General features: G+C 36.7%; 1 protein-coding gene across 8 annotated transcripts in view; it reads left to right on the top strand.

Annotated features, from left to right (window-relative positions):
• The window catches only part of LOC136828892 (sushi, von Willebrand factor type A, EGF and pentraxin domain-containing protein 1-like), a 757486-nt gene that overhangs the window by 711336 nt on the left and 32654 nt on the right, over positions 1-13496 (top strand). For 4 of the 8 annotated variants that reach the window (XM_067087200.1, XM_067087203.1, XM_067087199.1 and 1 more), the window contains exon 9: positions 11587-11766. The exons of 1 other annotated variant lie outside the window; for it this stretch is intronic. In XM_067087200.1, coding sequence (XP_066943301.1) covers positions 11587-11766 — 180 coding nt within the window. Of the gene's footprint in view, positions 1-8170; positions 8351-11586; positions 11767-13496 lie in introns of all 8 variants that reach the window. 3 more of the 8 variants (XM_067087205.1, XM_067087206.1, XM_067087198.1) reach the window with 1 other exon arrangement.

The raw sequence follows: 13496 nt of genomic DNA, 5'->3' as shown, positions 1-13496 counted from the left end.
CAAACAGTCTTCGTCTTTTCTTCACTAAATGTTTCATTTCATTATCCCACTACTCAATTCTTCTTTTCTTTCTCCTTCGTATACACATCTATCTGCTTGCGTTCCCACCTGACTCAGTGTCTCCTCTTCAACCCTAGCCCATTTTTCATAAGCATTTTATTCAATTTATCGAAAGTCATCGTACTTTACTGTGATCCGTGATAAAATGGTTTGACAGATGTTTAGAGGAGACGGTCTCTCGGAGCGCTATCTGCTTAAATGCATTCGCTAGTCCATTCAACCTGCTGCTATCACGGTATTTACCATTAAGAGGGCAGAACTTACTGCGAATGAGAATGAGACTTGTATGCAGCTAGATAAGAGCAGAGAGAGAGAGACCCTACTCGGCTCAGTTAGACATGGTATTTCCTTGAAGGTGAATCTCTCTCTCTCTCTCTCTCTCTCTCTCTCTCTCTCTCTCTCTCTCTCTCTCTCTCTCTCTCTCTTTCAGGGGTTAGTTATCCCTAGATAACTATGGCTTTGCCTATTTTATTGGACTAAGATATGTCAGAGTAATGTTCTCTGAGAAGACATTGTTATGTACACTTTTCGGGCGAAGATTTCTCCACCACAAATACTGAGAACTTGCTGAATTTATACCTATAGTATGTGTACACACGTGCATATATATAATTATATATATATATATATATATATATATATATATATATATATATATATATATATATATATATATATATATATATATAATATTTAATCAGAGTACAAAGCTTCCTTTGGTTGATGTCGAGATCATGTAAAGATTAAACAACCAACTTGAAGAAATTCACACAAAAAGAACTTTAACTGTAGAATACTGAAGTTCATACCATTTCCAAAGTGACACGCTCACACACACACGCATATACATATATATATGTGTATATATATACATACATATATATATAATGTATGTAATGTATATATACATATGTATATATATATATACTTATATACACATATATGTGTGTGTGCATGCATGCGTGTCACTCTCTGGAAATGGTGTGAGCCTTAGTTATCAATATATATTCTATAGTTAATGTACATTTTTTGTGAATTTCTTCAAGTTGCTTGTTTAACATTTACATGATCTCGACCCCAATTGAAGGAAGTTTGTCTTCTGATTAATGTACACTTTTGTGTCTTAATTATGAACTTGGAACCATTAAATCTAACGACTAGCCTCGAGGATTATAAATCGTCCCCGTTGCTCCCAGAATTCCTTAACATACTTGGATCGAAATATTTGAATGCCATGATTTATTCGTGCTGCCTCATTATTTGTACTGAAATCGGTATTGAACATGATTTGCTAACAAGCAACAGGTATATTATCTCGATTAAAATGAAAGGTGAACAAAAGATACTAAATATTGAAGCTGAAATGTAAGTTACATGCACACCCACTCACTGTAAATATACATATATATGTGTTTGTGTATTATTCATGTGTGTATATCTATACATTTAGATATATATATGTGTGGGGGGGGTTGTTTGTGTGTGTGTAAAACGTGCGTAAGTTATGTGTTTGTGTCGTTGATATTTTGTCTTGAACTTAAAACGCGCATGCTTAAGGTGTAAGTGAGCAGGAAAATGTCAATAATGAATATTTAAAGGAAGGAGGGTACAGAGTGCAGCATTGCAAAGTACTTTTTAGTTGGGCGGGCGACATCTATAGCAAGGGAGATGACTGGAAATATATGAAACTACATCATGTGGTTGGTTAGTTAAAAAAAATGTATGAGGCTTAATGAAAATAGCCAGGCATGAGGAAGAGTGAAATCAAAAAGTTCACGTTTAACTTTGTCTTCGTTGGTCTGTGTGACGCTGCAGTTCGGTGACATCTGTCAATGAAAGGGATTTCTTCTAAATGGGTTTAAAGAAATTGTATTTGAAAGCTTAAGGAAAAGGAATTGGATAACGGGGAAAGACTCTTTAAACGTTTTGTATTTATTTCAGGGGTATAGCAAAGTAAATTGAAGGATGTATTTTGCTAATAAAAATCTAGAGTTTGAATTGATTGCACGTCATTGACAAAACTGAAATTACGAAAACTGAAATGGATTTTACTGTGGTAATGCTGTTCACAAGGGGGAAGTAACAGTATCCTATAAAAAGGTTGAAGATGAAGATTGAGATAAAGTTTAATCGTTCATGGTTGATGTAATTGTTTAAGCAAGCAGCATATGAAGAAAGAATACTGTAAAAAAAAAATTATAGTAGAGAATTCAAGGGGAAAGCGAAAGAAGTAAAGATTAAAGCTGACAGGATTCACAAGGATCCAAGTGGAAATTCAAGACAGCGGAACCTGTTGAAGAGATAGGTCTAAAAATATAACTCTTTATTAAAACATTTTGAATTTTAAAAGAATAACAAAGGTAACTGGTACCGCAGAGGAAACAGCGACGCGTAGCTAGGGGCGTTTCGGGGTGAATGGGGATGTTAAAGTAGATGGTTGAATTATGTTAGAGTGGTTGTATAGGGTGTTCAGTTACTTGTTCGGTTCAAGGAAAGGCTCCTGAGTAAGTAAAGTAATTATAAGGGGGAATGATATAGAATAAAATGTATGCTTTATGTATGTTGGAGGATGTAACGAAAAATGTAGTTTTTCCATTTTGTTTATTGGAGAGAGTCAGTAAGAAATTTTTAAGCAAGGAAAGCATAGGTATGCAGTTACAATTAAGGAATTAAGGAAATGTCTTTTGAGGATGTTTTGGAGAAGAGCTGGCTGAAAAAGTGAAAAATGTCTGCTTGAAGTTCATTTCTCTGCCAGTGACGCCGCTGAGGACACTTAGAAATGTCAATCCTTGATCCTACCCCAAAAGGAAAGGCATCAAAATAATGAGAGAGGCCCAAGTGTAAGGTAAATTGCTTACTAGGACCTAGACTACTACAATCCAGTTTTAAAGATTGGCTAAGTGTAAAGACTGAGATTCCTGCTTAAAGAAATAGACCATAGTTGAAATCCGCTGGTTCAAATTTCTTTGTAGTTTTGCCCTGAGGGCATTAGCATGCCTGGCATATTGTCATCTTAATAGTTTTGCCCTGAGGGCATCAGCATGACTGGCATATTGTCATCTTTCAGCACATCTCCAACTATCAGCTTCAAATATGAACTACAATCCGAACAGTGACATCCTTTCTCGATAATCAAGACAGTATAAAGATGGAGTTGGGGTTTAAGACAGTATAAAGATGGAGTTGGAGTGTTTAAGATAGTTTAAAGATGGAGTTGGAGTGTTCAAGACAGTATAAAGATGGAGTTGGAGTGTTTAAGACAGTAAAGATGGAGTTGGGGTGTTTAAGACAGTATAAAGATGGAGTTGGAGTGTTTAAGACAGTATAAAGATGGGGTTGGAGTGTTTAAGACAGTATAAAGATGGGGTTGGAGTGTTTAAGACAGTAAAGATGGAGTTAGAGTGTTTAAGACAATATAAAGATGGAGTTGGAGTGTTTAAGATGTTATAAAGATGGAGTTAGAGTGTTTAAGACAATATAAAGATGGAGTTGGAGTGTTTAGACATCAAGATAAAGAGCTCCAGAAGTAACTAGGACAAAGTACAATGATCTACAGGCCATGATGTTCATAACCCTGCAGTTTCACTAATGACAGTTTGTGACAGCGAAGGTGATCGGCTTAGTATGAAAGTGAGTCTAAGCTCTGAGTTGTGTCATATTCTGTAGTTGCTTAGATTTAATTTTGTGAAACAGTGAGAGACTTGGAAATGAACAAAAACTGCAAGTGCAAAAATGTGAAGAACGTGAAGAAAGATTGGATGAAAAGTGGTTGGCTGATCATAAAGACTGGAGAGTGCTGTTGTAATAGGAAAAATGTCAGTGCGGAATTTAACATCAGACTGATTTACGGTGGAAAATAATATAATCTTCGGTAGTAAGACAAGAGATGATTAAAAGTGGTCTTCTCTTGCAAGTGACAAGTCACAGAATGGTTGGACTGAAAAACACAAGAGATGTGAACAGGTTGTGGAACTTAATTTTTAAGAGAGACAAAAGTTTCATTTGCGCGAAATGATGGTGAAACTCAGTCTCTGTGGAGGTGAATTGTTGCTCTTGCTAAATGTGCGGGTAAGAATGAAAGTGATGGTTATTGATATACCCTTTTTGTAAGGGAAACGTAAAATTTAGGATTCGTAACCTTGCTGATGGAGAACCCAAAGTATTAAAAAAACTAAAGTTCTTAAATCTGGAAGCTTGAGATCTTCACGTAATATAAGTGATCAAAGATCTGTGTACAATTCTTTTATGTATGTGGAGCTGATAAGGATTTAATGATAACATGTAATGTTGAAACTTGAAACGAAAAGCATGAATTAAATTTCTTTTGTGTGAGAAGGATGAATTTAGCGTTTTTAAACTTTTTTTTTTTCAAAGCATCCTTATGCAGGCAGCATCTTTTCTCAAATGAAAGAAAGAACATTAGAACATATATTAACTGAAATATTTAATCCATATGCAATTTCGTTTTATTTTGCTTAATTTTACACAGTATTTCGCATCATGATTTCACTGAAGTCTTTCATAGATTAGTCATTTGCAAAATGCCTTATCTCTCATTTCTGTCTGATTACAAATTTGAGGATGAAAGGAAAGTATACTCTACTGGAGCTATTTAAAAAAAGAAAGAGGGGCCTCACAGTTTATGAACTACTTTAAACTACGGGGGGAAAAAGGTTATGCAAATAGGGAAAAAATATTATACAAATATAAAAAAAATGAACGCAACGTCATCAGAGGGAGTGAAAGAAATAGAGGGTGGTGTCACACACACTATGCAGATCGCCCCGCCGAGTTTCCGAAGCCAATATCCAATATTTCGGTGTTGACTTTTTGCGTGCCACTAGCTGATGAGCGGGAAGCAGATACCCGATGGAGCCCTTATTGTTATAGCCACTCTTTACAATAGGCCTTGTGTCTCTGCCTTTATCGATATTCGCTAAATACTGGCTTCCTGATAGCAAGGGCTATTTTGAGCCAACCGCGGCCTAGCAAAGAGCTGGCGTTTTGGTGTATATGTAATTTTATTCTGGAGTAGCTGTTCAATCGATGAGTGGCGCTTATCTTGAATTTAGGGCTGAATTTATATGTTTTCTTAGCTCTGATATTCGTGCTTCTTTATGGGGTTTTCTTGAGGATATTACTGAAATTACACATTGGCAAACGCCAAAGGCAAAACTGGTAGCAGTATTCAAAGGCAATCCTTTGCCGATTGCCTGATGTTTAGATAGTAGTGAATCTTTAATACTGTTGTTATGTTGTCAATAACATGTTGAAGAGAACGGTCTTTAACGGTTAGAATTTTTTCCATTAACTTGCTACTAAAAATTTAAGTGTAAGTGACTGAGAACTTCAGAATTTTGTCTGAGACAGTTTGATCATGCATCACATTGCCTTCTATCTAAACAAAACAATAAAAATTGATTGGTTTTTGAGACATCTTGCTTATAGTAAAGGCAAAAGTTACTTAGGGGTGGCATACGGACCAAAGAATGAAACGAAGAGAGGCAAGGATGCACGGTGTGAATGGTAATATTCTTAAGAGTACAAATTTTTTATTTTACGATAAGGAAATCTCGTAAAGTAATAAGAACACTGGAACAACTGACTTGGCGTACAATATCTGCGTTAATCTCTTCGACTATTAAGCGTCTATTTGAAATTGCGAAGATTTGGGAAGTTAGGAAAAGAGTCAGATAGAAGAAAATTCACCAAAAGGTGCTTTCAAGTAATAGCAGCTTTGACTACAAATAACGAAAGGAAGTCTTACGAATTGAAGAAGTTGGAAAGTGTTTGTGAGAAGGGAAACTCCGAAGCGAATGTTTTCAAGAGTAGTTTGATAAATCAGCAGAGAAACTGCGGAAAATGTTAAAAGACGTTTGTGGTAAATCAGTTGAACAGATGAGGAAGATAGGCGACATGAGCTTTCCAGAAGAAGTAACGGTACGAAGAGCCGTAGAGTGGTAAAAGCTGGGATGCGTTGGGTAAAGTTTCTAGCTGTACAGGGAAGAAAAGTACAAATGTTTAAGTTGTGTGAATGGAGACTGTAAACACGAACAGATTGCGAAGATATCCTTGACAATTTAGCTTTAGTGAGTAATTAAACATACAGGCATGGGATTTTGAGGTGTTATGTTAAGACAAATGGGTCTTGATTGGTGACCCCTATAAAGGCCTTCACTATCATAAAAAACAAAATTCCAACTCTGTTCCTATTCTCTTCTTTTTCATTATCCCCACCCCCCACCGTCACTAACCATGGTAACTGACTGCTTTCTATCTCGTTAAGAAATAGTAAATAATAGGAAATCAACTGATTTGAATTGCTTATGATACTGAATTCTTACCGCGAAAGGAAGATCGAGATTATAATGGGTTAATGTAAGGGAAAGAAATATATTCTGAAGACGTGAGCATGCGCGCTAGGTCAAGGTTAATGCTTGCAAGTGCAGGTCTCTGAATTAGATATAATACCTGTGAAGCCATTTTTTTTTTATTTCGATACTTTATTCGAAGTTTCAGGCTGAACATAGGAGTGACTGCTCTCTCTCTCTCTCTCTCTCTCTCTCTCTCTCTCTCTCTCTCTCTCTCTCTCTCTCTCTCTCTCTCTCTCTCTCTCGTAAGCTATCTAGTTTCAGTGTTTGTAGTGTATGATTACTCATCCAAGAGGACTTAAAAGCAGATCTAATTTATCCGGAACATCATCCTCTTGAGTCTGTCGTGTCAAAAGTGAAAAATGTCAGCCCGAAAATTATATATGCAAACAGGAGATAACTTAATTTGCGTGTGGAAGCCTACAAGGCCATATGAATATTAATAGCCGGGTTTCACCGGGAAGTGATGTTTTTCGTTCTTTTATTTTCATTAATAATATGCCTTCTCTAAATACTAGATGTCGTTTACTAATTTCATGACAATATTAGCTGTTAGTGAAACGATTTGTGCCATTAGGAGTGGTCGTGCTTATCAATTTATCTTTTATCTGTCATTTACAAATCGGTGTTTACTTTTTCATCTTATTTAATATTAATATAAAATTCTTGAAGATAAAATGAAAATTGTCAGTGGTTTCTTGAAATAACCTTACATCCAGTTTGGTGGAATAATTGAATGTCTTTAATTGTGCATGCTTCTGAAACGTAGTATTTTTTCGGTTTTAATCAAAAACAATATTTCCTCTTTCTCATTTTATTACTTATTCTGGTTAGTCGATACAGACTTAAAAGTTTACGTACTCGCAGTGTAGTAATTTGTTCATATTATAATCTTTATTAATGATCCTTATATAGATTTTTTTGTGGTTAGATTCCTAGCATAGAAGTGTAAGTACTTGATGGGCTGTATAATGTACTGATCTATTCTCTGCTCCACTCAGTATTCTGTGTTCTTCTCTGAACTTGATTTTTGTAGCTCTAACCTTTGAGAAGAACTGTCCCGTGGTGAATGGATTGGATGCTGTGTGGATTTGTCGGGTAATTTCATCCATAATTCAAGGGGGAGTGTCCCAGCTTGACCTGACCTTCTGGGAATAGGGGTTTGAATGGACTATTCTGAATCAGAGTGGTGATGGCATCTTAACTTATAAGAATGTGTGAGCTAAACACTGAAGCCAAAAATCATTATATGGGGTGTGTGTGTGTGTGTGTGTGTGTGTGTGTGTGTGTGTGTGTGTGTGTGTGTAGACTTCATAAGACTAATTTTTTTCAAATGTTTATATTTGTAGGATAATGTAACTCGAAAGCAGTAGAAATGTTTGCATGGATACGAGGGAGATGTGCTCAAGTTAATCTAAAGCAGTAGAAACATTTGCATGGAAATAAAGATGTGTTAGTTCTTGCTTATATAAAATTCAGTATGTGATCAGTAAACCACATTTTGGTCATCAGACTGTAGCTGTCCAGCAAAAGAAAGTAACTGATTTTAATGTTGATAGAAGAATGACTGAGATGAGAGGGGTGGAAGCGAATTTGTCAAAGAACGTGTGAACGTTTCTAAAATGTACGTGCATGCAGTGTGGTCTGAATACACGTCTGTCTTGCGTCGAGAGGGATTTGAAAGAGCTGAGTAAGCTTTGTAGACGCTCCCATATGAATGAGACGGTACTATTACGTAGAGATCAACTGCGGTTCACCTGGCGTCCTGTACAACGGATGGCTCGATGGCTCGCGCACGACATTTGGTGCCGTTATCACCTTTCGCTGTAACGACAACATGAAGTACGAGGGACATAAAGATCAGCGCACGACGTGCCAGCAGAATGGTACCTGGTCACACCCCCTTCCTAAGTGCTTCGGTATGTACGGCTGAGGTAGAGTGCGAAAATGCCTTCTTTCCCTCTTCGTCTCTCCGTCATTCTCACCTTTTTTTTTTTTCTTTGCCCTCTATAGTTTGAATGATGCCACACCTCCCTCTTCTTGCCTGAGACTGTGGTGATGCCTTCGACTGATGATGCTATTCTCATTTTCCCTCTTACTCTGTGGTGTTGTGCCTCTATCACTCGTACCGTTTTTTTATGCATGGTTTTCTTGATATCTCTGCTTGCGAATCTTGCATCGTGAGTGTTTTTGTCACGGTCGGACGGTCTGTGCCAGGCATCTTATGAAATGACGACGATTTGGTAAGCCCACACCACATGGTTTTGTAATATTTCGGAACACAAGTATTGCGTTACATAGCAATAGGTTTCAGTAATATTTCGGAACACAAATTTTGCGTTGCATAGCAACAAGTTTCAGTAAAATTTGGAACACAAATATTGGGTTACATCGCAATAGGTTTCAGTAAAATTTGGAACACAAATATTGCGTCACATAGCAATAGGTTTCAGTAAAATTTGGAACAGATATTGCGTCACATAGCAATAGGTTTCAGTAAAATTTTGGAACACAAATATTGGGTTACATCGCAATAGGTTTCAGTAAAATTTGGAACACAAATATTGGGTTACATCGCAATAGGTTTCAGTAAAATTTGGAACACAAATATTGGGTTACATCGCAATAGGTTTCAGTAAAATGTGGAAACAGATATTGCGTTGCATAGCAACAGGTTTCAGTAAAATTTGGAACAAATAAAAATATGGGAATGTTTAGTTTATTAGCGATGACAAATAAAAATTATAAATACTTTTGGGTTACAAGTTTTTACTCATCCAAATTATAAATATTAGCGCCACAAATGTGTATACAACCCTGTTTATTTGCCTGTTTTCATACCCACTATTTTTTTAAGGCCTTGCATCTTCCTGTCAGGAAACTCTCTTAGCCTCCAACTTCCTCAACCCCTCTGTATCTTTTCCTGCTCCTATACTGGGTTTGTAATTGCTGTAATTGTGCACAGTTTACTTGGATTCATGGATACAGAGCCGAATTCCAAGTTTTTATTATGTTATTTTGGATCAAAACATATTCCAGACTTATACATTCGTTTTCTAATTTTGCTAGTGTTCGCAAATTTTACTTCCTGCCACGAGCCTTTGTTATTTCATTGTAATGCCAGAGATGTTTAGACTGGAAACTTCATTATGCCCCACAACGCCTGACTTTTTCTATTCACCTTGACTCGATAGGTTACAAGACCTATGCTGCTGATGAGATGAAGTGACTGATGAACATCCAAGCCTCATTTTCCATCGTCTTTACGATAAACTCAGTATTTTACACCTACGATCTCTCATTATTTTTGGCCTTTTAAATTTCTTTGTCCGCTTCTCTGAGACTTATTCCTTCCACTTCATGCTTTAAATGACACTTTGAAGATGCCAAGTTAATCAGTTGGCTCGCTTTTCCCTTGATATCACGTGAAAGGATTATCGCTTCATTAGCAAAAGAATTGATGCAACGTTTATATAGGTCATTACCTCAAGGGTAGAGACATAATATCCTCTCTCATGTTAAAAGTATTTTTTTCCCTAAATATTTTGCGACTGTCCCTTTTCATGATTGTTCATTTATCGCATTAGCCTTCTTTGTCATTTCGGTACTATTTAAGCTGATATTGCTTCCTCCTGAGATATGGAAATAATTTACTTTAATGCATTGTTACTCCCCGGGTAAACGTTTTTACTGTAATGAAAGTAAATCTCAACGCTGTACCAGAGCTTGCTCTACTGAAGGTACATTCATCTGCTTTTGTTTTCTCAGCTCGTTTTCCTGTAGCACTTTCAGTGCTCCTGATAATACTACTTCTCCCGTCCCTTAATCCCGTATAACAGTAGTTTCCGCCCATATCAACTCACATGACTCTCTCTGAAGACCTCAAGGCTTCCGGATTGAATTGCATTATTCTGCAGTCCTTGACATACTTTGCAGATAGCCTAGCTACAGCCATTTGATTTCATAATACATAAGTTCAACATCAACACATTTTCTCGGCTTGTTTCCAAATAACTTCAACTAACTGTTGCAGCTCTTCAGAGACTAAGTTCTTCCTGATGTACCTCGAATCTTTCAAAATTCAACTGTAATGCCCTTAAGCATCTCAATTCAACTCTCTTCTTTCTCATCATTATCATGGCTTCCGTGACACAAGTTTTTACTGCTGAGTTTCCCCATTTTGCTAATATTTCATCATAGGTACGGAATAAAGATGAATCATCAGTACCTTTCATGATGGCTGTAAAGGTAGAAAACGAAGGCTCCACACGGGTATGTCAGACGGATTTCCAGCTAAAGGTTTGGTGTTTACATGTCAGTCCTTTTTACCATTTCAGTTAATCATGAAACTTGAGAACCAGGGTCCCTCAAATTCTTTGGCATTCGACATAAAACACGCACACACACACATACACACACCAGAAAACCTTGTTCCACATTCACTGTGCTAATATAGGTTCGGTGGCTTCCTCAGAAGTCTGCACCTGCTTTTATTTTCCATCATAGTCTTCTGAGAGTTTTGGCTATTTCTTCCATTAAGGTTAGATCCAACTTATTTTTCCATATGCCTTTTTTTTTACTGACAAACAGAAACATTTGTTTACACACCCAGTTGTTTTTAATTAAAGCAGATAATTGACATTACACCATTTATTACACTGGCTCAAAAGTCATAGGAAATTTATTGAATTCTGTGCAGGATGTGGGGTTACAAGTAGCTCTGACTCTCATTTAATACTTTTATTTCTTTGGGAAACAGTAATATTAAAACGGCAGGAAAAACATATTTATCAGGCTGGGTTTAGGTAAATGAATTACTTACTCTGCCCGATCGTATATAATCGTTTAGGTAGATAGGTGAAGTTGTGGAACTCGGTAAAAATGCCTCGACATACCATGTGGTTATGGTACCTTGCCTTACTCACTGGAGGACATTCTGTTAGTAAGCTTAACAAGTGGCAGATATAAAGCTCTGTATGTCTCAGCGATTACCAAGTGACCAGCACAGGATATGTCTCCTATATATTTGCATGCAGTTTTGAATCTGTCACCTCCTTCTTCCAAGGTAAGAGAGAATGTTTTCTTTATTCGCTTACCATTTGCTCCCCCCCAAAAAAACAACAAAGGTCTGAGGGAAGTGGGGTTATGTCCGCAGAAATCAACTGTGGCCACCCAGGTCATCTGTCAAACGGTTGGCTGGAGAACTACGAGCAAGGGACAGCCTTGGGCTCATCCATTATCTTCCGATGCTACCCCAACATGACCATAGAGGGCGACCAGTCCACCGTGTGCCAAGCCGATGGCACTTGGAGCAAACCACCTCCCATGTGTTTGGGTGAGTTACCCCTGCCAATCCCATTAACACCCATTTCTTCTCTCAGTCCCCCCCTACAAAATAAAATGGCGATTTCTTTCTCTTAGCTCCCCCCTGATTCATCTTGAAGTCTTGCTTCTATTTTTTTGTAATAATAGCTAATTGTAGAGGAAGGAGACAGAAACAGGAGTTCACTGAGGTGGAGGGAAATTTGCAACTGACTCTGCATTATAATTATCGATATCTTGTGACAAATGTAAGAAGTTGCAGTATCTCTTTTGCCGGAAACGCTTCCTCAGATAATCATCAAATGAACATTGCTCAAGTGCCCGAATACTGCAGTTTTTAAATTTAGGAAAATTGTCAGTCATCCAGAGTTGTATAACTTACACCCACAAAACTCATAAATTGAAGAGATTCACAGACCACATGTGATGAATGTTTTGGTAAAAGGGGATTAACAAATGTCAGTAGTTAATAGAAATGTTATGACTCAGTGACTTAATGGCGGAAATGAATGACGTTCCTAATGTGATATATAGGAAGTAGAAATATTTTTTTCCTTCATATAGGCAGGATGACACATAAAAGGACTTCAGTAATCACGAGGTGGGATTTTAAAGGCCTTGCTGACTTACAATCTTGCTGTAGATATATTATCTTTTTTTTTTTCCTTTTTTTTTTGGATTCCTCATGCAATGTGGCTTACCATTATTACTCTCCAATAACGCACTACTTAGTGAATGATTGCACCAGTAACTTTAAGGATTTGTCTTGAGTCACTTTAAGGATCAGTGATAACTTTTACCTTTTTTTTTTTTTACTCTTATATTGCAGTTGTTTTTGCACTGATTTTTCATGGCGTTGATGAAATCATTTGCATTTTCATAAAGTTTGTTCTTTCTTTTTCTCTTATATTTTAATTACTTTTTCTACCATCAAAAGTGTATTTTGCCTTTACGTTACTGAAGAACTGATCAGAAAATAAGAGCCACCTTCTTCCCTATATATATATATAATATATATATATATATATATATATATATATATATATATATATATATATATATATATATATATATATATATATGAATTGCATACAATTCACTGGTTTCAAGATTAAAATTGAATCCTTTTATCGAAAAGTTTTTAAATTCGTCCATATCTTTTTAAATGATGGCGCAGTAAGTTGATTTTCTAATATATAGAAGTAAAATGATTCACCTATAAAGTTCACAAAATTCAACTTTCTGTTCACAAAAATCGACTTTCTGGCCCTAAAAATCTGTGTTTTAAAAGAAATATTTTTACCAGAGCTTTTGACCATAATCAGTCTACCTTAAAATCAATTTAGATTATTTTTATATCTTATTTGAGGGAAGAAAATTGCTTTAATTGCCATAAAAAAAATTTACAGCTCCATAAAGGATTTTACAACCTTTCAGTTTTACGATCACCCGTTTTAGATTTCTTATCAAAAACGTTATGTTGTTTCCAGAAATGCTTAGTTCTCGGTTGTACTTTTGACACTTGCATTATGGATATTGTGTGTTTATCCCCCCCCTCAACTCCGTCGTTAGTCCAGATCAGTGTAGTTCCCCCCACCCCTCCCCCCCCGCCCCCGCCTTACCAGAAGCCACGACTGAATGCTGTACATAAGTCACCACCAAATCCCCAACATCTTGTCCACTCGAATGTCATCAGTGTTTTCAGGAGTCGCGCACATCTGCCAGAGAATATTTCTTTACATT

Source organism: Macrobrachium rosenbergii, chromosome 43 (assembly GCF_040412425.1).
Source record: "Macrobrachium rosenbergii isolate ZJJX-2024 chromosome 43, ASM4041242v1, whole genome shotgun sequence".
NCBI lineage: Eukaryota > Metazoa > Arthropoda > Malacostraca > Decapoda > Palaemonidae > Macrobrachium > Macrobrachium rosenbergii.
This window is presented reverse-complemented; position numbering and strand designations above follow the sequence as displayed.